This window comes from Lactuca saligna, chromosome 3 (assembly GCF_052625555.1).
Source record: "Lactuca saligna cultivar CGN05327 chromosome 3, ASM5262555v1, whole genome shotgun sequence".
Taxonomy (NCBI): domain Eukaryota; kingdom Viridiplantae; phylum Streptophyta; class Magnoliopsida; order Asterales; family Asteraceae; genus Lactuca; species Lactuca saligna.
Genome location: NC_136419.1, coordinates 34,667,349 through 34,694,134, shown reverse-complemented (window position 1 = coordinate 34,694,134; position 26,786 = coordinate 34,667,349). Strand labels below are relative to the sequence as shown.

The following is a 26,786-nucleotide window of genomic DNA, read 5'->3' as shown; positions in this document are numbered from 1 at the left end:
TACCCTTGCTTTCTAGAACCGGCTCTCCGATCAACGATCCCGAGAACCATCTCTTAGGCTTTCACCAAAAGCCAGTTTTCCAAAAAAAAACTCCAAATAAACAAGTCCTCGTTTATATACTAAGAGAACCGAGGGATCACGTCATGACCATTAGCCAATCGTGTTGCGACTAAATGCCACACATCAGTCCATCTACCACGTGTCGTCCCCTACTACTTTGTGTACCACCCTCTTGACACGTGTCTCACCCACTCATCATGCGTCCAACACCAGACAGCTCGCCGCGCCATGATAATCACTACTTGCGCCGTGACCTAGTTGTTGACTTCTGTTGATCACAAATTCGTCCATCACTCTGTGCCATCTACATAGTCGCACCGCCATTCTCCAACAATAGCAACGTACTTATAATTTATCATTTTTCATCTTCTACTCCAAAACTTAACACCAATACTCCTTCTATAAACAACTTAAAGAAAACTCCATGCATTATTTCTCCTACTTGTCTTTATGTAACATATCAAGTTCATTATGCATGGCCATCACCCATTTGGGATTATTGAGAGCAGTTTTATAACCCTTGGGATCCGTTGAGGAAAAAAGAGCAGTATATAAGGCATAATAAGTGAGTGAGATGTGAGAAATTGGCTCAATGTTGGGGTTTGAATATTACCCGCTTTTGCACGGGTGACCATATGGTGAGGGGAAGTTGGTGGTGTCGTTGGTAGAAGAAGGGTCTGGGTAGTTGAGATGATTCAACGACAAAAGAGTTTGGGGATAAGGGGAAATAATCTTCTGAACTAGGATCAGTTGAGGTGGGTTCAAGTGATGGAGGCGAGTCAGAGGGAGGAGGGTTGGTTGGAAAATGGTTGTTGGATTGGGTGAAGTGGGAAAGTCCATGCAAAGGTGGAATGGAGGGTATGATGAATTGGGTGTAGTAGGTGGAAGTGGGTTTGAGCAGGAGTGTTCGATGGATTTGGTATATGGAATGGATTATCATCAAATGTACTTAACTAAAGGGTTGTAATAGGTTTATTTTCTTACAATATCATGAAATATAAAAACCGTGTCATCAAACGTAGCATGACGAGTAACATAGACACATGAGGTAATAGGGTCAAGGGAATGATATCCTTTGTAGATGGATTTGTAACTGACAAAGATGCATGGTATGCTTCGTGGGGTAAGTTTATGTTTTGAATAAACCAGTAGATAAGGGAGCACATGCTAACCAAAATCCCAAAAATTGTTATAATTGGGTGGTCGTAAGTATAAGATTTCACATACGAAACTTGCCATCAAGTATTTGTGTAGGTAGGCGATTAACTATGTAAACTACCAAATAGAATGCATATACCCAAAAGGAAGGAAGAATGTTTGCATTAAAAAACATCGCCAACCTAGTTTCGATAATGTTCAGTGTTTGCGTTCCACCTTGCCATTTTGTTGTGGCGTATATAGACAAGACAAACTATGGAGTGTCCCATTTTCTTCAAATAAAGATCGAGTTTTATGATTGAAAAATTTGGTTCCATCATCAATTTGAAAGATTAATTTTACAAAAGAATTGAGTTTGAACAAGTTTCATAAAAACCATCAAGATGTTGTAAAATTCCGATTTAAATCTCAACGAATAGAGCCAACAAAACCGAGAATGTGATGGGTTTTGGTCATAAGACATCCTATGTGCTCATACAAACCCTAATGCTCGGATCTAGGTTTCTCTATTGTACATGCTTTCAATCCAAGACTATAAACCCTAATTCTAACATATGGAAATCGACATTAACATATAATTAGGTTTAAGAACATACCTTGATTGTTATGTAGCAATAACAATCCCAATTCCTCCTTGAATTTGCTTTGGAAGGCTTAGAGTCACAAGTGTCACTCCTCTAATGGCTTACAAACACCATAAGCAAGTGGAGAAGGTATAAAGGGAGAGGTGAGAGATTAGAATTCGTATCTAGGACCTCTTGGGAAGGGATACACGAATTCATGACCCTAGGGGTGTTTATATAGGTGTAGAGATAGGGTTTCAGTCATTATCCTTATCTAGTTGATTCTCCATTAAGCAACCAATAAGATAATCCTTGAATCCTTATCATACTCGAATTCTAAGGCTTTCCAACCTTTAATTCGTCCACCATATAAATAAGATAATCCTTACCTTATTTTGTAACTATCACATAATTACAAATCAGCCCCTCTAGTTTAATTAATTACATTTGATCACAAAACTAATTCTTAATTAATTATTAACCAATATTAATTAAACAAATATGATTTCTCCTTTAATATATTATTACTATAACATATTAATAAATCATATTATCCTCTCTCTCTTTATTCATTTCTCCAATCAAGTTGCTTTGGTGAAGGCAACCCAAAAGGACCATGCACCATCGGGTCAAGTACATACCAAAATAGTTATGGACTTAGACACTAATCCAACAGTCTCCCACTTGGATAAGTCTAACAACTATTTTGCGTATGACTTCAGATCCTGATCTGCAATCGTAGCTTTCCAAAGCCGCTGTCAACTCTGATCATATCAGATACGCGTGTCCTTAGATAAGGGATCATATATTCCTCCATTCTAGATATCGTATGAGATATGATTTCAAATCATTCTCTTTGTACTATATCTCGATTTCCGATTTATGACGACAGACTAATTGAACAAATCAAATTAGCCCTAGCCCGGCCGAGCATTTACGTATGTCATCACTAAACCATCGAGGGGCCCAAAGATATCGCTTTTATCCTACTTTGGATAAAAGGAACGGATAAACTTTGATACAATGCTTGCTTGCACTCACTAACCAAATCACACACAACAATATGTTTTATAACACCAATTTACTAGTGCGTTTACATATTATCAATGTGCAACCGATTAGCAAGATACAACTCACACATCTCGGTTTCAAGAATATAAGATGTTATCGTCTCACTAATCACTCGAGATAGTGATCTAAATGAGCGTGGGTTTAATCCAATGCTCAAATCATATTCATAAGCACTCATGAACGTTGCAGCAAACATTTGCTTATGTCTAATACTCTTTTAGACAATCCACACACCAATTCATGACAGTCTTCATTCATATCTACTTCCAACATATGAACGACCGTGGCCCGTTTGAATAATTCGATTATTCTTAATAAACTCAATTATTCTGGAAGTCAAAACATGCAAGGTGAAACACAAGAATAATACTAATCCCATATGGCCTCAAACCTTTGAGTATAAACAAAACACGTTTTATTTATCACCATATCGATTACTCATTATTTGTCATTTCGGGTAATCAACTTTTTACTTGAATTATTACACTTGTCCCATGCTCGTAGCATGCACACAATGTTTACCTATGGTTCTTACTTTTGTGAAATAGACAAATTGAACACATTTCCAATCATTCTCATTTTACAACTCCAAATCCATTTTCTTAAGTGTAATAATATCAAATTCTTGTTACTTATAAAATATACTAGATTCTAAGACTTTATGCAACGATCCTTTTGTAATGTCACTGCACCAAAGTCTCAAAGACTATTGCCAATGATATTACAAATTCCTCTATCGGAGATTGTTACAATACAATTCCTTAGATATGATGCCTCTCACTCAAAGTACATTTCTTTGAACATCCTTTTGCATAAAAGTTTCTAATCTAGACATAGATTTTCAATATTTACTTCCCAATATGGACACGCTTCCATATTTTCCGTATGACAACTAATTTCTTAATAGAATCTTATCTATTCGTAATGATGTCGATATTGTCCATCCAATATGGAATCATTTCCATAATTTCCAATACTATACTTCCAACTACTCACAAGCGACCAATTCTCATCGAACTTCGAATCGTCCTTTGATAGTTGTTTAATTATTTTAGTCCAAACCAATTCTAGTCCCTTTTCCCTCTAAATGCACTAGACATTTGGAAAATCTTAGAATGGTCAAACATTAAATCATTTGCAATCGATCCTATACTCGAAGCGTATGGGACACGACGCACAATGTTTTATTTGCTATGTTCTCAAAATTCGAATTGTGAAGAGGAATGCCGTAATCATAATCGAAATTTTAAGAACACACTATGTACCCTTGACTAAATTTATTAACATTCCACCACCTAATCCTTTAGATTTGAAATGAAGCATAATATTCTCTCCCTTAATTATAGCAAAACAACCTTTCAACTCTTACAACTTTGCAAAGTATGACTCTTGTTTTCTATAATTAATATTGCCAACTATGCAATACTTGCCTTAATAATCATACAATCATAACATTTATGCTCCCACTATCATGATTATTATTATAAAACATAACACTTATGCTCCCACTAGCTTCGACATGTATTCATAAACATCTTAACTTTCAGAAAAACAATACTTATTGAATTTCTTAAGTTCATGTTTCTAATACTTAGTGCTTTGATAATCTTTTATCAAGACTTCTTGAACTTATACACTTTTGCCTTAGATAGTTCATATGTGTGTCTTAACAATTAAGACTAATTGCCAAACCTCACAATTCAAATTATGGAAAGGGATGCCGTAACCATGATCGAATTCGAGAATGCAATTTTACAATCACTATCTTTAAAATCTTTCTTAGTGAAAGCATTTTCTCACAATCATTTTCATGAAGGAGGAAATCTTATGACACTTAGATTTAAACGGTGTATGTGTTCCTATCCATGTGAATTTGTTAAAAACCAAAGTTTACGACAAATTCAAACTCATATGGATCGAACTTTCTTAATCTTGATTTCTTGCCTTATGGTAGCACAGCTGCCCACCACGTCTTCCAAGTAGTTAAGTAGCTCACCTTTTCCTATCAATGTACTTTCCATTGATCAAGGTCCTTGCCTTTTATGCATTCAAATGAGAACTCATAGGACTCACATGCATAATTAACTCGATTGGATTGGCACAGAAACAAAATAATGTCTTCACGATAGGTTGTAAACCTCAACTCGTGTGCTAGTGATGATCGATAAGGCTTATTTGATTTGTTCTTGAACCTTTTCAAGACTATTAAGACTCCCACTGACTCCTTGACATATACGATTCTCTTATCAAAACATTTTTTGATAAACAAATATTCAAGAGTTAGTGTAGCTTATATCAAAACAAAACACTTCATAATTTTGGTCTTAGTTGGTCTTTGTCTTATCCAAGACATCACAACTTTCCACAATTGATGAATGTTATAAACCTTCTTAATACTATTCACTCAATGTCACAATCTTGACTTTAAGACTTGTTTTGGAACGAAGTATGATTGACTTCTTGATTTGACCATTTCTTCAATCTTTGATTCCTCTTCTTGGACATACAATTGTACCAAGACTCATTAGAGGATCAATTGAGATATGGTTCTTAAAGCATAAAAGCTACTCTCCCTTCTTCTTAGAATGGAGAAACTCTTATCTTTCTGCCTACTTGATTCTTCTTATTCGTTTTGCTATTGATCTAAACCCTTTAATCAATTCAAAATTACACTTAATCTTGTAAGTATAATCATATTTACTAAACCTTTAGTAAATCATGACGAATATCTTTGTTACTCTTATGGTGAACTTGATCAACACACAACTTTGTGTACTCGATCTCCTAGTCCTTCACTTGACACTTTGTCAATGAATTAGTCTAATTTCTAAAATATGAAATTTCTCATTCATCGTGCAACCAAGTTGCATGATTCCAAGTTTCTGTCCGATTGAAACTTGGGCGATGAGAAACTCTCCCTATTTGGTAAATTCTTGATATTTCCATAAATAACATAACTAAGAATCATATCCATTCGTTGTAGAAATATGCAAACATCAATTTTCACATAACGATTTCATTGCAAGGAAGTAAACAAATAAATAAATAAGTCAAACAAAATTTATTTTATTTATAAAAGCAGCGGAAAAACATTTGTCCTTACAATGCAAAATCTATTGAAAACTATGTAAACGAAAATTTCTAACAACTCTATCATAACTATCTAAGCTCAAAATCCAATCTTCAAGTCCATGCGATCGAGATCCATCACTTGTGATTAGATTCATCTTGCTCTCTTATCAAGCTTCCTATCTTTTCACCGATCCTTCAAAACATTCAAATGCAATCTTCTCACATCATGTATTAAGAATCAATGAATAGGAACTTAATGGAGTTAGATAGTGGATTCTTACCTAAAGCGTAGTCATACTTTTGACTCTCCCATCTCTTAGATCTCTTAGGTAAATAGGGCAACTTCGTCTCCAATGCCCCTTCTCTTGGCAATAAAACTCTTTTGGAACAACACATGGAAGTACTTCAGACATCGCCTTTTTCTTATGATCAAACTTTTCGATCATTGCATGTCTTTCATTGCCATTGTCCATATCCATAGAGGTCTTGAAGGCAGATTCACCAATCAACTTTGCTTTTCTATTGCGCCAAACCATTGCTGATTTAGCAGCAATAAGCATATAGGTGAGATCTATAAGGGTCACGTCGTAGCTCATCATATAGTACTCTCTTACGAACTCATTATACGAGTTAGGAAGTGACTGAAGAATCCAATCAACAGCCATCGCTTCACCGACAACGGATCCCATCATTCTTAATCTATCAATGTGTGACTTCATCCCTAAGACGTGTGCACACACCGACTTGCCCTCTTTATGTTTACTTGCCAAAAGGGCTTGAGTGATATTGAACCTTTCAATTTTACAATCTTGTGGGTTAGGGAGAATAATTGGAGGAGGAGGAGGAAGTGAAGCATGATTTCTTATTCCTCGATCGAATCGTGGAATATCATCTTCATGTGGAATGCTTGTTCCACGGGATTTGAGAAGACCATAGTTGTCGAACTTTGACATCAGGAGAAAACGAATTCAAGTTAGTTGATTGATTGAGTCCTTGGTAAATCACCCAAATGAAATTCCAAAGCTAGGACCCAACACAATATCCTACAACTCAGGAGAGGGATGCCGTAACCCAAATTGCAGAACATTTGAAGGTAAGTGAATGACGATTCACTAGTTTCCACCATAAAAACAAAAAAGAAATTTAAGTTTTAAATCTATGAAAACTCCTAGATCCTTTGAGATTCATTGAACATTTCAATGGCATGTTTAAATCTCGATATGCCCCTCTAGTTTGTGACTGGGATGCCGAGGATCACAAAGCGGGTGTGAATAACCATGCAAACTACATGGTGCCCTCACATGTTACAATCACCTATTCGATGTGCCGGTAAACCACACACGCTCCACCGAACTATGACAAACATTGAGTCACCCTTTGCTACTTTTGCTTAGAACCATTTAGTGTGCCGGTAAACCACACACGCTCCACTAACGTCTTCGCAAGGGCACAAAGTGTAATTTCATGGAATTGCATCAATTCACTTTTGCCTAAGTAACTAAGATTAGGAATTTGAAAACATTTAGTTACTTTGTATTTCATTATACTTATAATGGAAGGTTTCGTCCTATCCTACCCGTTCAGCTAACGACCCTCCACTAGTCAAGAGTGCGGTGGGTAAGAGTGGATACCCATTCAATCGCCATTTTATAGGCAATTTCCTTAAACACCCCTTATAGACCAGCTTCGTGAATGAGGCCTACTAACGGTAAGACTGACTTTTACTCATACATATATATAATGTTAGACTTTTAATGTTTATATATAGTATAGGGTGTATTTTATACTTTTAAAATATTATATGGTTAATTTTAACAATTACACTTTTAATTCAATTAAAAAAGTTAACCTAAACCTTTATGGATTTATTAAATCTCTTTTAATTATACCCCTTAATTAATTAATAAAACCATAAGGGTGTGATTTGAACTTTTCAAAACATTACTAGGGTTTTAGAATTTAACATTTCTAATTAAACCTTTAATCAACTTTTAAATTCCAAAACTTGAGGGTAAGTTTTGAAACCTTTTTCAAAACATTAGGGTTTTAACTATTTAAATTTCAAAACTCCAAAACTTTTGGGTTCAAATTTAAACTATAAAACCTAAAGGGGAAAATATGAAACCTTTCACAACAACAAGGATCAAATAACAAATAATTTTAAATTAACATTTAATCACATAATTATCCATATTTGATTTATTTAATGATTTCTTGCAAAACAATTTATCAATTTACTCAAGATAATTAATCAATTATCTTATAAGGAAACAATTATCTTATTAATTGATAATTATCTTTAATTAGATCAAGAATATAGTCATATATATCATAAAATCGGATTTATATTGATCTAATATGATAAGGTAACTATCCTAATACAAAAACAGCAAGAAGTCCCGAGATAAGCATTATCTGACGAGTTGACTCGTCGAGTTAGGCATGGACTCGTCGAGTCTGCATGGACTCAGCGAGTTCAGCCATGGACTCGGCGAGTCCAGCCTCCACAATCCAAAAAATCTAATTTTTTTCAGTTATACAATGCATCAATACAATTGAAACCAAGCTAGTCTCTGATACCACTGATGGGTTTTGGTCATAAGACATCCTATGTGCTCATACAAACCCTAATGCTCGGATCTAGGTTTCTCTATTGTACATGCTTTCAATCCAAGACTATAAACCCTAATTCTAACATATGGAAATCGACATTAACATATAATTAGGTTTAAGAACATACCTTGATTGTTATGTAGCAATAACAATCCCAATTCCTCCTTGAATTTGCTTTGGAAGGCTTAGAGTCACAAGTGTCACTCCTCTAATGGCTTACAAACACCATAAGCAAGTGGAGAAGGTATAAAGGGAGAGGTGAGAGATTAGAATTCGTATCTAGGACCTCTTGGGAAGGGATACACGAATTCATGACCCTAGGGGTGTTTATATAGGTGTAGAGATAGGGTTTCAGTCATTATCCTTATCTAGTTGATTATCCATTAAGCAACCAATAAGATAATCCTTGAATCCTTATCATACTCGAATTCTAAGGCTTTCCAACCTTTAATTCGTCCACCATATAAATAAGATAATCCTTACCTTATTTTGTAACTATCACATAATTACAAATCAGCCCCTCTAGTTTAATTAATTACATTTGATCACAAAACTAATTCTTAATTAATTATTGACCAATATTAATTAAACAAATATGATTTCTCCTTTAATATATTATTACTATAACATATTAATAAATCATATTATCCTCTCTCTCTTTATTCATTTCTCCAATCAAGTTGCTTTGGTGAAGGCAACCCAAAAGGACCATGCACCATCGGGTCAAGTACATACCAAAATAGTTATGGACTTAGACACTAATCCAACAGAATGGTCATCAACAAAATACAACATAACACAAGTAATTACCAACGGACATAACCGGAGAGGGTCCCCATAGATCATAATGAATAAGGTCAAGTGAATTCAATGCATATTTATTACAAAGATCAAATGGTAAACAGTGACTTTTAGCTAGATGATAAGGCAAACAAGTATCTGGTTTAGGTAAAAGAGTAGAAACATATAAAGAGCCAAGTTTTTGTAACTTAAAAATAGTGTCAAAATGAACATGTCCCAGGCGGGAATGGCAAACTTCAAAAGATTCCTTAGCTCTTCGAGATGAGGCAACAAGAGCACGATGACCTGTTTATAAGACATAAAAACCATTCTCACATCGTCCCTGGGTCAGACTCAGTTTTGTTTGACAATTTTGAATGTAGAAAGAAGGGTAAGATAATAAGACATCCATATGATTCTCTTTGGTTAATTTGGTAATGAAAAATATATTCTTTGTGAGATTGGGCGCAACCAGAATGTTATTTAACTTGATGTTATCAAAAATGAAAGATTGGCCTTTGTGAGTGATGGGGCGAGTGTTACCGTTGCGGAATGTGACCAAATTGTTGCATGAGGTGGGTGAGGGATTCTTAACAGTTTGAGTAGATGGAGTCATGTGATATGTGGCCCCTGAATCCTCATATCAATTGGGACCGGAGGACGAAAATGTCATTGAGATAAAAATGCACTAGCCAATTTGTCATCAGGGGGAATGACCGTGGGAATGTACTCAACAACAAATGATGCCAGACGAGGACATGCATTGGCGTAGTGACCATCTTGGCGATAAAGTTGACAATGTGGAGGGAGGCTACCGATGTTGTAGAAGGAGATGAGGGACGGTATGTTTGAATCGAGAAAGCCACCGGTGTTGTAGAAGTGCTATAAAGGGCATGAATGAAAAACTCATGGCTTTTATCCCCATCCAAGAGATCGAAAAAGGCTGGAGTAGGTTGAGACGAGCGGATGACAGTGGAGAATGTCTCAAAAGATAGTCCAACATTGCAGAGAAAGTAGTGAATTTGATCATTGATGTCAACCAGATAAGCAGCGACGGCTAACTGATTGAATAGAGTTTTAAAATGACGACCATAATCAATAATGGTTTTTGAATCTTTTAAAATTAGGCCAAGTTGATCGCGAAGATTGTGTACCCGTTCAATGGATGAGTTTCCATAACCAATCTCCAATGCAACCCAAATCTAACAAACAGTTGAAAGACCTATGATAACCGTGACAACCTCTTCAGATAAGTTAGTGTTTATGGTAATAATGGTGCGATGATTAGCGGCAATCCAAGCGATATATGTGGGATTTTCGATTGTTTTTTCATTATTGGTGACAGGGGTTGTGGATGAACCATCTACATGGGAGATGAAACTTTGATATGTTAGGAGATGGATCATTTGTATTTTCCATAGTAAATAGGTTGAGGGGAAAAGTTTCAGATGGATCAAGTGAGCAAGGGAGTGGGGAAGGGTGTTATCAGTAGTGGAGGAGGAGGCAGACATGGATGTTGAGGAAGGAAAAAGAAAGAAGTAAGGAATGGGCGTGAGGGGTGATCGATAGGCTCTGATACCATAAAACTCTTGGAGAAAAGTATATTCTACTCCACTGAGCAAATGATACAGACAAATAAATAGGAATTTCTGTCAGAAATTTAGGTTATAGAAAGGCTTGGAAATTCTGAGAATTGTGGTATCACTTTCAGATTAAAGTGTTTGGGTGGTACTCCCAATCTTTAATCGAATAAGACTCAGAAATTGAGAGTAAGAACAGAAAATCTGGTTGTTATGAATTTCATGTGTGCCATCAAATGAAGAACAAAATTAGTTAAGTACCTTTTTCATCAGAAAACTGTCACCAGATAGTTATATGTCTGAAACCAGCTCGACCCTAGCCAGGGGCTCTGCCCCTTGGACCTTGCTCCCAGGAGCGCTGCCATCGAACCCCCGTTCGTTCAGGGGCTTCGCCCCTAAATGACAGTCTACTTTTAATCTTAATAAACTTAAACAAATATGCACTCCGCATCTTTCTTACTTGTTTAATATTCATAAATATAGATTTTGATCAACAAGTCAACTCATTACACTTAAATACAATTAGTGAAACAAATCACGAACAATTTCCAAAATATATGAATGGTCTAAAATAACAACCAATAATAAACATAGGTAAATGAAAGGTAGAGTAATAATCTTATTATCGTGAGCTTATCCACCCCATACACTTGCATCTCAAACTTTCTAATTCTTTAAGCATCTTTTCTGGAACTTTAGAAGTTGACATAAAAAATATACCAATGCTACTGAGAAAAGATTTCAACATAGCAGTACGTCAGGTTTTTACCTTGCAGATTGAAATCAAAATATATTAATACTCAAATCATCAATTAATTGATACATCAATGCCAATAATTCACATCCAAACATGACATTCTAATTATACCTCTGCCTCGATTTTTTGATGATTACAACTATTTGATACAACTTCAAATTACTTGATATATTTCAAAAAGAAAAGTTCAATTACTATTTGATTAGGCCTCCATATGGTTTTTCCAAATATTCCCCATTCTTAAGATTCTTCACTGAATTCACAACATTGATGTTATTTTCTACCGATTTATTAATAATTACAAATTAACCTATACCATCAGTTTATAATTGTTCCCCACAGATTTATTACTAATTACAAAACATTAAAAAAAAAAAAAAAAAAAAAAAAAAAAAACTCTTAAATATATTTTAATAGAAACAAACTACAAAATACAAAACACATGATATAATTATTCTCTAGAAGTGCATTACGAAATATAAAAGATGATATAATTCTGCTTTCGATTTGCCATATCAAATGTTTAATATACCAATTCTAATTTCAAAACACAAATTTTTCTTGTTAAAACTTCAAAGAATCGTAAATGAAATCATTAATAGAAAAATCCCATTGATTACTACTCCCTTAAAAATACAGAATCAACCAATATTCTTTCCTCGAGCCCATGCCCAAAATCCTAAAATTCTAAAACCCTAAAACCAAACCCAAACCTAAAATCAAACCAACCCAACCCCCCAAAGCAGTAGAAGCCACGCCTGAAGTCGCCGGAGCCGGTGCGTGCATTTTCGGTCTATCAGTACCTTGTAGCATGGCTGATGGCATCGGAGCCGATGCTGTTTTGGGAGGAGCCGGTGTTGTTGGGGGGAGGGTGGCCGACGCTGGGGTGGGAGGAGCGGCAGTGGAGTGCACGATGTGAGTCCGGTGACTCTCCGCCATGACAACGATCCACAACTTTTCACCGTTCTCGCATTTACCTTCATGGCCGCTGATGAAAAAGAAGGGACCTGATCTTGTAAACTTGAAGACGGAATAACCATCGTTTAGGGTTTCTTTGGGGTCAGTTTTGTTGCAGTTGTGGTAAGCCTCTTCGTTTACGACCAAAACCGAATCCATCCCTTTCTTGTACTTGAAAACTGAAACACAACAAACAAAACACAAACATCGATCCATTAAACTTATCTTGAGACGATTTGATTTTCAGTCATGCAAACATATAATTAAAGAGAGATTTGGTAGTTACGAAGTGAGTCATTGACTTGAAAGCGGTTTCTTTCAGCCCAATGGTTGTAGCTCTCACGAGGATCAATAACCCAACCATTTTTGCCACCAACATGGAACGTGTAGCCATAACATGACTCGAAGAACCCTGCGGATATGATGAACAGCAAACCGAAGCTTGTAAGCAGATTCATTTGATGTTCCATAGATGAGAATTCTACTATGTGTGTTTGTGTGTTTGGGAGATGGAAATGAAGAAATGGCGTATTTATAATAGATACGCAAGTAAAGTTACCGTTGGAATGCATGGTAATCGCTTGGTTGGAGCTGAGTTGGAGGCCACGATTATCATACCGCATATCATGTTGGTAAAACTGTAACGGTTATTGTAATTCAAATTCAGGATTTTCCTTAACAATCAGGATCGAGTTATTTACATATATACATACAAATACAATATCAATCTATAGATAAAAGATTCACCAACTTATCATATTAAATAAACTTTTAACACTGCACTTGCTCATATATACATATCCAGTCTTCGTTCCAAAACATGTTTTACTCACTGTTGAAGTGTCTGTCGAGCCAAAATTCTTCATATATCTAGCGTTTTAAGGTTGATCTGAATTAATCAATTAACAGTTTAATTAACTGAAAAACAGCACACGTTAAGGAAATGAAACTAACAAGTAACAATCATATATTCTAATCTAATTCAAAAAAAAATGGTACATGTTAATTTGTTAATTAAATCATTGTGCTTACAAAATTAGTACCAACATGCCAAATGGTATGGTGAGATGTTCAACCTTAAAGAACTTGAGGGATCAAGTCCGGTACAAGACATATGTGGAATTAAGCAATAGATCATTAAAAAGTGTGAACTAAAGTTTAAAAAAAAAAAAAAAAAAAAAAAAAAAAAAAAAAAAAACCTCACAAAAAGAGTTCCACTCTAATCATATTTTACTTGGTTTGATCATTTAATTTTGTGAATATGATACGTAGACGACCATCACTCACTCTCTATCTCGAAGCTGCTATCTTTAGGAGTGATCCCGAAGTTCCGAGCCCGATTCAACCCTACATCAAAGGTTTTGCATGACTATGGTGAGTTCACGGCTCCTATTTTACTGTTTTAAATGTTTTATGCGGGTTGGGGGGGGGGGGGGGGGGGGATGAGAGGGCCAAATGAAGGACAAGTATCCTCACTTGTTCGAAGGAAACCTGACGAAAAGATAAAATTACGGGACGAAATTTCCTAAACAGGGGGAGACGTTGTGACAACCGAGAGGTTTCCATCACTGATCACCATTACAGGAAAGAGTAGGAAAATAGATATAATAGCTTAATATTGTAATATTTGATTTTTGAGATAATAAGAATGAGACGTGTCATTACATGTATTTCACAAAACGTTCATTTAGCTCAAATATTAACGTCCGAAAAGTTGGAACGTTTTCTAAGCTGGTTAACGTGCTTGGATAGTACTCGTTAACATGATCTCAATGATATAAGATTCGTAAAAATCTGACTCCAAAGGAAAGAGTTTTGGATTTTATAAAAACAGAAATCAACCGTGTAACTAAAATTAATTACGTGAAAACGGTATTTATAGATTGGTTAAGTTTTGACTAAAGTGCAAAAAAGAGTTTCGTAGTACTCATCAAGATATAAACTATAGAAAAATTTTTTTTGCAAAAAACGGGATCCGTATGAAAGAGATAATTTTTGTAAAATCATTTATTTTTACCTTCGTTAGGCACGAAAATGAAAGTCAAAACTAACCAAAACAATTTAAAAGAGAGTTGTAGTACCCTTTGAGATCATAACATAAATATAGAGAGGTCTTATATCGAAGGTCACAAAAAGTTATGATTTTTGTAAAATCTTTTCATGCGCGTTAGGTGTGCATCTCCGCACGTCGTGCACCTGACACCAGATTCGAGTAGATTGCGAGAGACGCGACTGAGTGGAGAAGTGACAGGTGGCAACTTCCTGTGGAGCCACAAAGAACACACGCGACGCTCACAAATCTTAATCCGGCGTGCACCTCTAAAACTCGACTATTTAAAAAAAAAAAAAAAAAAAAAAAAGAAGGCAGTGACATTCCATTTCTACACATCTTCTCTCTTCTCTTTCACTCTCTAGAAGTTGCTACCTTTAGATGTTAGAATGGTCAAATACCTATGATAACGTAGTATCTAGAAGTTATGCTGGTCAAATATATGGATATGCCATTACTAGTTGTTACTCTATCCAAATATCTTGTTTTCGAATAATCATGATTAGGCTATATATATATATATATATATATATATATATATATATATATATATATATATATATATATATATATATATATATATATATATATATATATATGACAAAACTTCAAAAATGGTCCCTTTGGTTTTCGAAAATATCAAGTTTAGTCCCTAAGTTCAAAAAACCTCACAGATGGTCAATGTGGTTTCAAAACTTTTAATGTTTAGTCCTTCCGTCTAACTCCGTCAGTTTTCTACCGTTAAGTGAGGGGTGTTTTCATCATTTCAATACCTAGGGACCATTTATGAGGTTTTCTCTATTTAAAAAAAAAATGAAAAAAATTATAATTATTTAATTAAAGGGCTCCTCTCTCTCTCTCAATAATAATAATAATAATAATTTTTATCCCTAAATATTCTTTCATCTTCTCTGCAGAGAAATCCCACACAGAGACCAACAACAGCCGCATCAACCAAGTTGGAGCAACGGATGTTGTTCAAATCCGATAAAAACTTGTGGGTTTGGATACGATTGAAGAAAAAATGAACAATCTAAGAAAATTGTGAAAAAGGATTGTAATGTCGAAGTCTTTTGGGATGTATCAAGACCTGCGTTTGTGGAAATGGAGCCCATCACTGATGTTGATCATTTGGATCTCATTTTAGACAACGCAAACCAAGGGATTGTAAAGTACGATAGGATTCCCAAGCTTCAGGTAAACTTTCCTGTTCTTCTCGCTAATTTACTATGCTACAAATGTAGTCAATGAAATCAGTAGCAACTCCCTCTGTTCATTTTTATATTCCAATCCGTTTTTTGATTTCTGTTCATCACTCAGATTCCCCTTTACAAATCTTTTGTTTTTTGTGGAATCAGTTCGTCTTCCCGTTCAAAACACATTTGTGGGGGTTCTTTTTTTGTGGGTTTTCAATCCATTTAGTTTGGGATAATATCTCCAAGTAAACTAAGGAAGAAGCTAATGGGGGTAGAGGAGTTTGAATCAGGAGGAACAAACATCCAACTCCTATCTCTCAATGAAATTTCAAGACTAGAAGTGTTATTGAATCGCAAAACCGAAATGATTAGTGGGTATTTGTGTTCTCAAAAATCAATCAGTTTCCTTCCTATCGGTTTGTGTTCTTGAAGCTCTGGGCATAACAGATAGTAATTCAACCTGAAAACAGACTCCATTTGTTCATCCATTAACAGTTTGTTAAATACGTTTCGTGGTTGCAATTTCAATTCATCTGTTGAGATTGTAAATGGAAAATGGAATCCCCTAAACGATTTGATACTATTGTGGTGTTAAAGAAGGAAAATAGTCTTAACCTGATAAATCCTTGTGAACCCATCAAAGTTTTTGATGAAGATGATGATATATGAAACAGATTGAATAAGGTTTTGAAAGAATGGTGATCAGATTATGTTTTTTACCTGATACCCAATTGGAGATTAAGCATCTCGATCTAATTCTATGACGTCCTTATACAACATTTATGGAGATTCCAATTTTGTTCAAACTGTGTTTGTTGGTGTGAAATGTATGTGGTTTTTTTAATGAAGAAGATGATCGTATGTGTGAGTGTGTGTGTGAGAGAGAGAGGGTCGTTGGGTTGGGCCCTTTAATTAAATAATTATATTTTTTTTCTTGAAAACCTCATAAATGGTCCCTGGGTATTGAAATGATGAAAATTCCCCTCACTTAACGGTAGAAAACTGACGGAGTTAGACGGAAAGACTAAACATTAAAAGTTTTGAAACCACAGGGACCATCTGTGAGGTTTTTTGATCTTGGGGACTAAACTTGATATTTTCGAAAACCACAGGGACCATTTTTGAAGTTTTGTCTATATATATATATATATATATATATATATATATATATATATATATATATATATATATATATATATATATATATATATATATATATATATATATATATATATGAGGTTAAAAGTTATAATTATCAAATATAAGATAAAAGATTTATATCGTGATAGTTTTAGGAAATCCGTAGGAATGATAAAGATAAATGATAAATGATAAATGATAAATGTCTTAGGTCAATGCGTTAGTGAGTTGTTGATATTCATCCAAAGACCTTGATTAAATTCGACATTCTCTGATACTTATAATCGTTAATTTAACAAGAGGTAGGAATATATGTATAGATCTATATGGGGTCTGACAAGCCCACCTACAATTGAGAGCTACAATCCCGACATGAAAACTTTCTTATTATTCACTATTCGACGTCCAATGAAACATCGTGTCGTGGAAAATTATTAGTCAAACAGCGTCGATTATAGGGGCTCATGGTAATAAATTAGAACACCTTAGAGATCCGACTACCATTAAGGATGCCTTAGAGTGGTAAATCAAATACCTTAGGATTGTTAGATATCCTATGTAGATAGTAAATTAGGATTAATAAATATATCCTGAAAATATAAAAAGATAGGATCGTTAGATATCCTGAAAAGATAGTAAGCTAGGGTTGATAAAACACTTTAGGAAATGTTTTTCTAAAAAGAAAAATAATTCTTAAATTAATACAACCAAATAAAAGTCAAAACTATAAAAGTTGTGCACTCACCAACATTGTGTTGATGTTTTCCAAAAATACATGTATTCTAATGGAGATGAGTGTAAAGGACAGCCGTGTCAAGGAAGAGGAAGTCTTCAACGAAGCTACGGGAGTTTAGTTCCGTTAGTTTATCGTTTCTAATAATGTTTAGGTTGCGTGCTTGACTTTAAAACAATATAATCACAAAATAATTTATAGTAAATAAAGTAATGTTTGTGATATGCTTTTTGTGTTATGTTTTATATATATATATATATATATATATATATATATATATATATATATATATATATATATATATATATATATATATATATATATATATATATATATATATAGGTCCAATCTACCCTCGTCCGCACTGCCTAGCGTTTCCACCACCGGCCAGGGGTGTGACAGGAAGGTCCAATCAGCTTAAACCCAAATCGGTCTTAGCCTACAACTAACCCTTTAAATTAAAAGTCTTATACATTTAGCCTAACATCTCAATCCTTTAAGGTCCAAATCTCATCTTTAAAATCTTGAGAGATTCTCTTGATTAAATTGAAGTCCGTCATTGTGAAATAAAAAACATTCTGAAACCGGATGTTACAGGTGTCCAACTACAACAATGATTTTTAACATAATCTTATGGCAAGTTCGGTCTCGAAGAGACCCGAAAGGTTGGGGAAAAGGGTTGCATCCTCTTGTAGGGTCCTGGGGTAACACCTTTTGCTGGTTCCAAGGGAAAGAGCTCTTGACGGTAGTCCCACTACAAAATTTCAGTTTAGAAGTGTAGTGAAAAAGGTACTGAAGAAAAAAAAGCATGTGTTGGTTTGGTTCGAAACAACGCAAATTGCCTAAAGTTTCCGTACAACTCGAGTTGTTTGACAACCCAAGTCGGTGACTGGTGAGCGTGAGTTGGCATGACTCAATACGTAAGATGATGTGACAATCAAGTCATCGGTGAAACACCATTTTCTATACCTAGTGAGTATGAGTTGGCGTGAGTTGGTCTACGGGCAATCACTCGGGAGAGAAGACGTCTCTCTCTCTCTCTCTCTCTCTCTCTCTCTCTCTCTCTCTCTCTCTCTCTCCCTCTCTCTAACACCATTCCTAATGATCTGTGAGTTGATATTTTGGGTGAGGTGACACATCTTCACGTGTAGACCATTCTGAATAGCCTAAGCATTTTAAGTTGTCTGGAAATCTATTTTCTAACCGGAAAGTGTCATTTTCTTCGAGTCTTAATCCTAATTTCAGATGTATGAATACATGTGTATATAATAAACACTTTGTCAAGATTTTGAAACCATATTGAATATCTTGAAACCCATTCATAAGTAGAAACACCCTATTTGCACCTATAATTTCTAACAAATTCAGTATATTGAGTCACATAACTATAACAACATATAACTAGTATGAAAGGAAAGCTTATATTTTTTGCAAAATGGTAAGGGAGACGGGGTGACAAGTCTCACTGTTTAATTATGCATTTTATTCAACAGTCGATGGAGCTACAAATATCATGTCCTACTATACTTATACAACTTACTATACATACATTAGTAACATGACTTCTTTCTATAATTAAAAATCCTATGAAGAGCATCAGCATGTTGTACGGTACAAGTTATGAATGCCTGTTTCCAGCATCATGAATGAGTATGACCACAGGGAAGCTCAAAGCAGTCAACAGGATGTTCAAGCACTGCGTCACATTCCTTCTTGCTCCTCTGAAGAGGCCTCTCCGGCAGACAGTTTCTCCGGTCATCCGCCACAATCCCCACCGACGTCAAATTCCCACAAACACCCTCTTCCTCAAAGAAATAGTTGTACGAAAACGTGAAGTTTACCAAATTAGGCAACTCACAAACACCCAATGGAACCACCCCACTCATCATATTATGCCCTAAATTTAGCTGCTCCAAATGAGCTAATCCTGCAATGCTGTAAGGTATTTCACCCACCAACTTATTCGAGCTCACATCCAACACCCTTAACTTGTAAAGAAACCCCACCTCCTCCGGCAAACACCCCGATATATTCGTGTTAATCAGCAGCAGTTCTTCCATGGTGTTTGCGAAGTTTGCAATGCTTGGCGGGAGACATCCTCCCAAGTTGTTGTTCGCGAAAACCACCACAGAAGCCGTGCTCGATCCCAAATTCGAAGGAATCACAGACGTTAAACGATTGCTGTTGATGAAAATGGCGTCTAGGTTTTTGTTGAAGAGCTCCGGCGGCAATGGCCCTTCGAATTCATTGAAACGGAGGTCGAGAAATTTGAGGCTAGGGAGGGACATGACGACAGAAGGGAAAGGACCCACAAATCGATTGTTACTTAGGTCAAGCTCGAAGAGGAGAGTGAGATTCGATAAAGTGAGAGGGAGGATGCCACAGAAGCGGTTGCTGTTTAGATGGAGTAGCGCAAGGTCAGACAACAAGCCGAGTTCATTAGGGAGGAATCCGGCGATATCTGCGTGGTTTAAATCGATTCCGGCAACCGTCTGGATATTTGTGTCGTTTGGATACGGAGCGCAGTATATTCCTGTGTAACTGCAAACTGAAGGCCCAATCCAATCTGTAGTAGTATTATAAGGGTCGGAGTAAATCACGAGTTTCCATGCTTGAAGTGCTAGGTAAGCTTGTTGGAGTCGTGGGTTTGATGCACTTGAGTCATGGTGATGATGGTGGTGGTCGATGATGGTGGAATGGCGGTGTTTGGCTGTTATGTTGGCGAGGTAAAGAATTATAAAGGAAAACACTGCAGTACTGGTAGTAACTAAAGAGCTTCTCGGCGCCATTTCTTATTCTTGGCAAATGGTAATTATATCATGTTAATTATGTGATATTTATAAGGAGATGTATCCTTAAACAACGTTATTGGGTGACAAAATTATTGACGTTTGAAAAAGTTTGATAGGATAAGAGGATCTTTGTAGGTTAAGAATAAATTGCAAGACAATTTCTAAACAATCGATTGTTAATTTGAAAAATGTAATGATAAGGAGATGACAACCTCCATGTTATCGATCAGTGGTTAAGAGAGAAAGACAGCCACCGTTTGAGATGATGAAAAGGTTAACTTGAATACAAAGGATTAGAGCCCAAAAAGTCAAAAAGCAAATACATGAACATCAAATTTTGTATTCGATGTTTTTTTTTTTCTTGTTTAATGCCATAAATTCCAATCAGCCTATTAAGGGATGGTGGTGGCTACTGGCGGCTGCAACAATGCGATGGTGGTAGAATGTGAGAATTTTGGCGGGAGAGTGATCAGAGGTTCATCTCCAGTCAATTTCTGGAATGCCATTCCGAGTGTATAACCGAGTGCACGCCCGACCGGAACCGCCACAGCATTACCCACTTGACGGTATCTGCAAATCCCACCGGAATCGGAATCAGAATCCCATAAAGATATAAAAAGAAATATTCAATTATTATAAAGAAAAAAAGAGTTTTCACCTTTCATTAACAGTACCACATAGTACATAGAAGTCGGGAAAACCTTGTAACCTTGCATTCTCACGAATAGTAAGGACCCTATCTTGTTCTGGATGTAAAACAGCCTGAAATCAAAAGAAAAATTAAATTAATAACACTAAAAATTGCTTTGTGGGGTATTTTATAATTTAGGGGAAAAAAAAAAGTTACCTCGACACGGAAATTTGGCAAACAGAAAACAGTGGAAACAGTCTCATCCCACCATAAACGTGCAAAAGACCTAATAAATTTTATTGGGAAAAAGTTGATGAAATGCGAGAAAGATAACAACATTCATAAACAATACGATTCTCACCTTGCACTTTTCCTTTCTAATAAATTTATGGCATAATCAGGGACCTGCATAAATAAAAATAATTATAAAAATATGATTTTTGTAGATAGATAGAATGTAGGGAATGTAAGTTTTAAATTACCCAATGTTTTCCAGATGGCATGAGGTCGGCTTCAGGTAACCTGGATACAGTATAATCATCATCAACAATAATGCCAGGGAGATCTTTAAAACTTGCTCCCTAAAAAATAATAAAAATCTTTAGAAAAAAAAAAACTAAACAGATTTAAAAAATAACACCACACCATCATACTAAAAGTAAGTAGCAACCTTTGTTTTTGGGATTCGAGAAACACGCAAATAATCATCCTCGTTTAATTCTTTAGGGCGGTGATCGTGTAGTTTAGGCTTCTGCTTCTCTATACAATGGATGCCCAACATATCTACAAATTGCAATCAAAATTAGCTTTTTCCTTTTCTTTTTATTGTTTCCATTTCATAAAAAACGTTGTTTGATACTTTGATATGTGAATATTATTGGTATAATAATTACATGTGACAAATAAACAAAACATTAAATAAACTCACCTGACTTTGTAGCCCTAATATATTTCTGAAACTCGGTTTCTGGATCACTTCCATACTTCATTTCATCACGAATTTCAGAGTTTGAGACCTGAAAGTATGTTGCTATTTCTTGATTAATAGATCTACTTTCATTCATAGCAAACATCAACAAGTGAGAGAAAGAGTTTATACGGGTGGAAGATCAGATATGGCATCCTTAAGAAGAACACATTCCTCAAGATCCCGTAATTCCCCTTTATCATAAGCAACAACATTACGCTGTAACATAATATAATAGTATAAAACCACATTAGTAAAAAAAAGCACTCAATAACCTTAATTCAATTAACCAGAGTTAGCACCTCAAAACCAGTTGGAGGCCCATACTTGAAGATGGCATCATGAGTCGGAAGTGGAAATGGTGGTAGATTCTGCATTGTAAATACTCATCAAATCATTTTATAATTTTTGGGATTATAGTATTAATAATAAAAAAAAAATACTTGCCACGTCAGCATGAGCGCCCCACAAGAAGACACGCAAGCGGAATTGAGGGAGACCGTAACAACCAGCGGCCATAATCCCAAGGCGGACTTGGTAATGATTGCGAACCAAACAACTAATGGCGTATCTTGCAAGGCAACCATTTGCAAATCTCAAAATGTCACCCACATTTTCCATGAGAATAAATTTTGGCCTCAAAAAGTTTATAGTTTCCATGAATACTACAATTTGATAATTCCTTTCGTCTTCTAAAGGAGATTTGAAATTTCTATGCCGATTGTAACCGCTTATTCCTTGGCATGGTGGGCCACCACAGATGATGTCAACATCACCCTGCAACATCAACACAAGAGATAACTCTTTTTTATAATAAGCGTAATGTTTTATTAATTATAAATAATAATAATAATAATACCGGACGTGGCAATATGTTTGCCTTCATTCCCTTTTGGACAAACTCGTGGATCTTATCCTCGCAGTTGCTAAGAAAACAAAAATAAAAAAATTAATTATGGAAAACATAAGTAGGTGGTAGAAAAATTCAAATAAACTAATATGCCAGTGCCAGTGGTATATATAATATTCAAATAAAGTATTCAAACTTTAAAATAGCGTAGTAATAAAACTATAAGTAAATGACAAATTTGGTCCCTAGGGTATACAGTATACAATTCTTTCAGGTTTGGTCCAGGGGTAAAATGGTCATTTAAAAAGAAAAGTAACAGCTGACCATAGGGACCATATTTGTAATTTACTCAAACATATAAATACATTACCTTAACTCCTGAATTGGCTCCCATGTATCATCACTTGGACCATATCCAGCCCAACGCACCTAAAGATATTGTTTTTAAAAAACTTAATTCCAAATTCAAAATCTAAAAATAGTAATTATATATTATACAACGTTTTTAGCATACCTTAAATTTGAGCTCACGTTTATTTTTACCAAAATCAGAATAACATATATCAACCAATCTTTCAACTTCATATTCATCTTCTGTAACAATATCATCAGGCTTTGAGCTTGAGGGTATGCTGACATCATCAGCTGACTCAGCCAACATGGAATCTTGATCTTGAATTTGATCTTCATCTTCATCTTCATCCTCATTGACTGAATATTTTTTGCAGAGTTTGTCCCACTCCTTTATTAGGTCAAGAAAGTCTTCAGCAGATTCATTTCTAATCTGTAAAACAAGAATCGATAATCAGTAAAATCATACGATTTTAATTTAATGAAAATGATTTTAGAAAAACAAAATGTTACTACTGACTTGTGTCTCTGGATGGTTTAACCTCAAGCTTTCACAAGCATCTTTGTTGGCATCTACAGCCCATTTCTACATATAAATTTCAACACAAATTGGTAAAATAAAACAAAAAAGGGACAGATTAAATTAAATTAAATTAAGTTAAATTAAATGAAGTCATTGTATCTTACTGTTGAAAGATCAACCCCAGATGCCTTTGCTCCAAAACATAATCCTGTTGACATTCCCCCACAACCAGAATACATATCTAATAGTGATAATTCTGATTTTTTAGGTTTTAAATTATTATTTGTTCCATTTATGTTAGTATCATTGATTCCATTACTATGGATTTCCTCCTTAATACATGGAGCATCTGTAACATTCAAAAAAAATGTTAGTCACAAGAAAGTATAAAATGAGATAATGTTGTAATAACTAATAATAATTAATTACCATCTTTTATTGTAGAAAATGTGGAGTAATCTATGTTGTATTTCATGTCATAATAATAATCACATGGTGGAATGGACTTCAAATCTACCTGTGAAATAAAATAGCAAGACATGAATTATGAATATCAGAAGAAGATATTAAAATAAAAATGAAGTATAAGTTTTGAACATACACCAGGTGCTATTTTGACTACTTTGACTTTTGAGACAATGCAATCTAATGGATTGTCATTTTTTAAGGTAGAATAGAACAACCGCTTATTGTCATGAGATGCTGCTTCATCTTTTCCTATTACCTGAAGAAATAAAAATTCATTCATAACACAATAATATGCTGGATATGCTACAAAAATACTAATTTCATACAGATTCTAAAAGCACCCCATTTGGAATAGAGAGCTGTTATTTATAGTCTAAATTAGCCGAAGAATAAAATTAAATACGTGATGTGTCATAGTTTCAATGCATTTGAAAAGTATACAAAACATTCTTACAGTATCTTCAGCTCTGTAAAACCATTGAATTCTGAAAAAATCTTCATTTGAATTTGTCTTAAAAAATTCAAGCATCCTACCAACATGATCATGGCTACCTTCGTCACCCTGAAAGGCACATAAGCACAATAAGCAACTAAGTTCTTAACCACTTTAATATTAGTATACAGGAAGCCATAAAAATGATAAAATTACCTTCACACATGCATAATCACCAAGATCAAAGATGTGTGACTCGATATTAGCTTGTAAATAATGGCATTTCACATTCAAAACCAACTTGTCCTCGTTTCCATTATCATTGCTGCATCATTAAGTAACTAATTAATAAGAAAAACAAGTGTCTGATACTGCATATGAAATTAATTGCACAGTTAGAGTGATTACTTACTTGGTGTTTGGGAAGCGATCTTTGCTTTTGAGTTCCTACATACGACAATTAATTAAATTAATGAATCCAGACATACGACAATTAATCTTAATCGGATTAATAAATCCAGAATTCCAGACATCCGACAGTTAATCGGATTAATTATTACAGTCAAACAAAAGAATACGTTTCAATTACAGAAAAATAACACAAAAATATACCCCACAATCGTAACGCCAAGGCCATCTCCGTCGAGCCTCTTCGTCGGGAACTGGATCGCCGATCAAGAAAGAGACATTATTGGGGAGGGAAGAAAAAGGTTCAGTAGTCCGAGCCTTCTTTTTCTTCGGAATGTTATTAAAGTCAAAAGAACTGTCTGTGCCGCCATTATTACAGTCAATAAGTCTAGGGGACCGTCTGCGTGAAATTTGGCCGGAATGCACAGCCGGGGTATCATGGTTTGCTGTTATAGACGATGGCTGTTGAGGTGACGGCGATAGTGGAGGTTTTGATGGTGGACGGGAATTAGACCCTTCACCACCGGTACCGAAATGCACAGGCGGGGAATCATGGTATGCTGTTACAGAAGATGGCTCCGGAAATAATAGCGAAATTGGAGGTTTTGCGGGTGGATGGGAAGTAGAATCCTCGCCGCCGGTGGCTAAACGCACAACAGGGGTATCTTGGCTTGCTGAGCTTGGGAGAGAAGATGATTTTGGACATAACGGCGATAATGGAGGTTTTGAGGGTAGATGGGAGATAGAACCCTCGTCGCCGGTGCCGGATGTTATAGAAGATGGGTGTGGAGACGGCGGGGATAGTGGAGGTCTTGAGGGTGGATGTGAAGTAGAAGTAGAACCCTCGCCGCCGTCGCCATCAATATTACCAACCATCTCTGGTTGACTCCCTGAGACGGGAAGATGAGAAGGGTATTATGGGAAATAGAGTTTGAATCTGACAAGTGTGAGGATGATTTGGTATACTGAAATCGCCAAATCGGGAAATAAATGGGGGCAACACCGATAAAAATAAAATAAAAATAAAATTTGAGTTACAAAATCTCCTTGATCTACATTCTCACACCTACTTCCCCCGCTCCCCTCTTTTCTTTTCATTTCAAATCTTTCTTTAGATCTCTCTCTCTCCATATCATGAAGTTTGACCATGATGCATTATCATACATCATTATGAACAAAAAAAACCTCCAACTCTTCTTTTAACTCCGACTCTGTTTTTAACTTTCACAAAATCTCATTCACGGACATTTAGAACAAAAGAATTAAGACTAAATTGTCAGAAATGGTCGGTTACGTTGAAAATTATGTTTAAAAATGTTTGAACTAAAACTAGTAGTTTAAATTTTTTATTTTGATGCGAGTGTGGTTTTTTTTTAATATTTAAAATGATGGATTTGTTCTTGATATTTTCTTTTTATATATTTTTTTATTAATTTTATATATTCCAAATTAAAAATAAATAAAATAGAAAAGAATATATATAATCTCTCTCACACACATACCCACCGCTACTATCGGAGGATATGATTACTACCACTGTCGGAAAATATGAACACCAGCACTAGAACATCCTTCGAAAAACCTCGTTTTTCCGACGAATATAAACACCACCACAACCACAACCGATCTGAAA

General features: G+C 35.3%; 3 protein-coding genes across 4 annotated transcripts; all 3 read right to left on the bottom strand.

Annotated features, from left to right (window-relative positions):
- Positions 1–12,241: 12,241 nt before the first annotated feature.
- LOC145033532 (early nodulin-like protein 3) lies at positions 12,242–13,098 on the bottom strand. Its single transcript, XM_078982129.1, has 2 exons — positions 12,898–13,098; positions 12,242–12,790 (listed from the first exon to the last, which is right to left on the bottom strand). The coding sequence occupies exons 1-2, from the start codon at positions 13,079–13,081 to the stop codon at positions 12,342–12,344; spliced, it is 633 nt and encodes a 210-aa protein (XP_078838255.1). The 5' UTR covers positions 13,082–13,098; the 3' UTR covers positions 12,242–12,341.
- Positions 13,099–19,171: 6,073 nt separating this feature from the next.
- LOC145035144 (Leucine-rich repeat (LRR) family protein) lies at positions 19,172–20,597 on the bottom strand. Its single transcript, XM_078983736.1, has one exon. It carries the CDS (start codon positions 20,517–20,519, stop codon positions 19,371–19,373), a length of 1,149 nt encoding a protein of 382 aa, XP_078839862.1. The 5' UTR covers positions 20,520–20,597; the 3' UTR covers positions 19,172–19,370.
- A 188-nt stretch (positions 20,598–20,785) lies between these two features.
- On the bottom strand, positions 20,786–26,298 carry LOC145035143 (DNA (cytosine-5)-methyltransferase CMT2-like). Of its 2 annotated transcripts, XM_078983734.1 has the most exons (21): positions 25,358–26,284; positions 25,158–25,192; positions 24,962–25,070; positions 24,767–24,874; positions 24,446–24,568; positions 24,274–24,361; positions 24,009–24,193; positions 23,842–23,907; positions 23,485–23,754; positions 23,341–23,399; positions 22,980–23,046; positions 22,568–22,897; positions 22,423–22,491; positions 22,253–22,339; positions 22,082–22,169; positions 21,824–21,936; positions 21,636–21,734; positions 21,515–21,558; positions 21,370–21,439; positions 21,181–21,284; positions 20,786–21,092 (listed from the first exon to the last, which is right to left on the bottom strand). In XM_078983734.1, exons 1-21 carry the CDS (start codon positions 26,027–26,029, stop codon positions 20,915–20,917), a joined length of 2,964 nt encoding a protein of 987 aa, XP_078839860.1. In that variant the 5' UTR covers positions 26,030–26,284; the 3' UTR covers positions 20,786–20,914. The 2 variants fall into 2 exon arrangements, with proteins under 2 accessions (XP_078839860.1, XP_078839861.1); XM_078983735.1 differs by lacking the exons at positions 20,786–21,092; positions 21,181–21,284; positions 21,370–21,439 and having other exon boundaries at positions 21,636–21,675; positions 25,358–26,298.
- Positions 26,299–26,786: the final 488 nt, after the last annotated feature.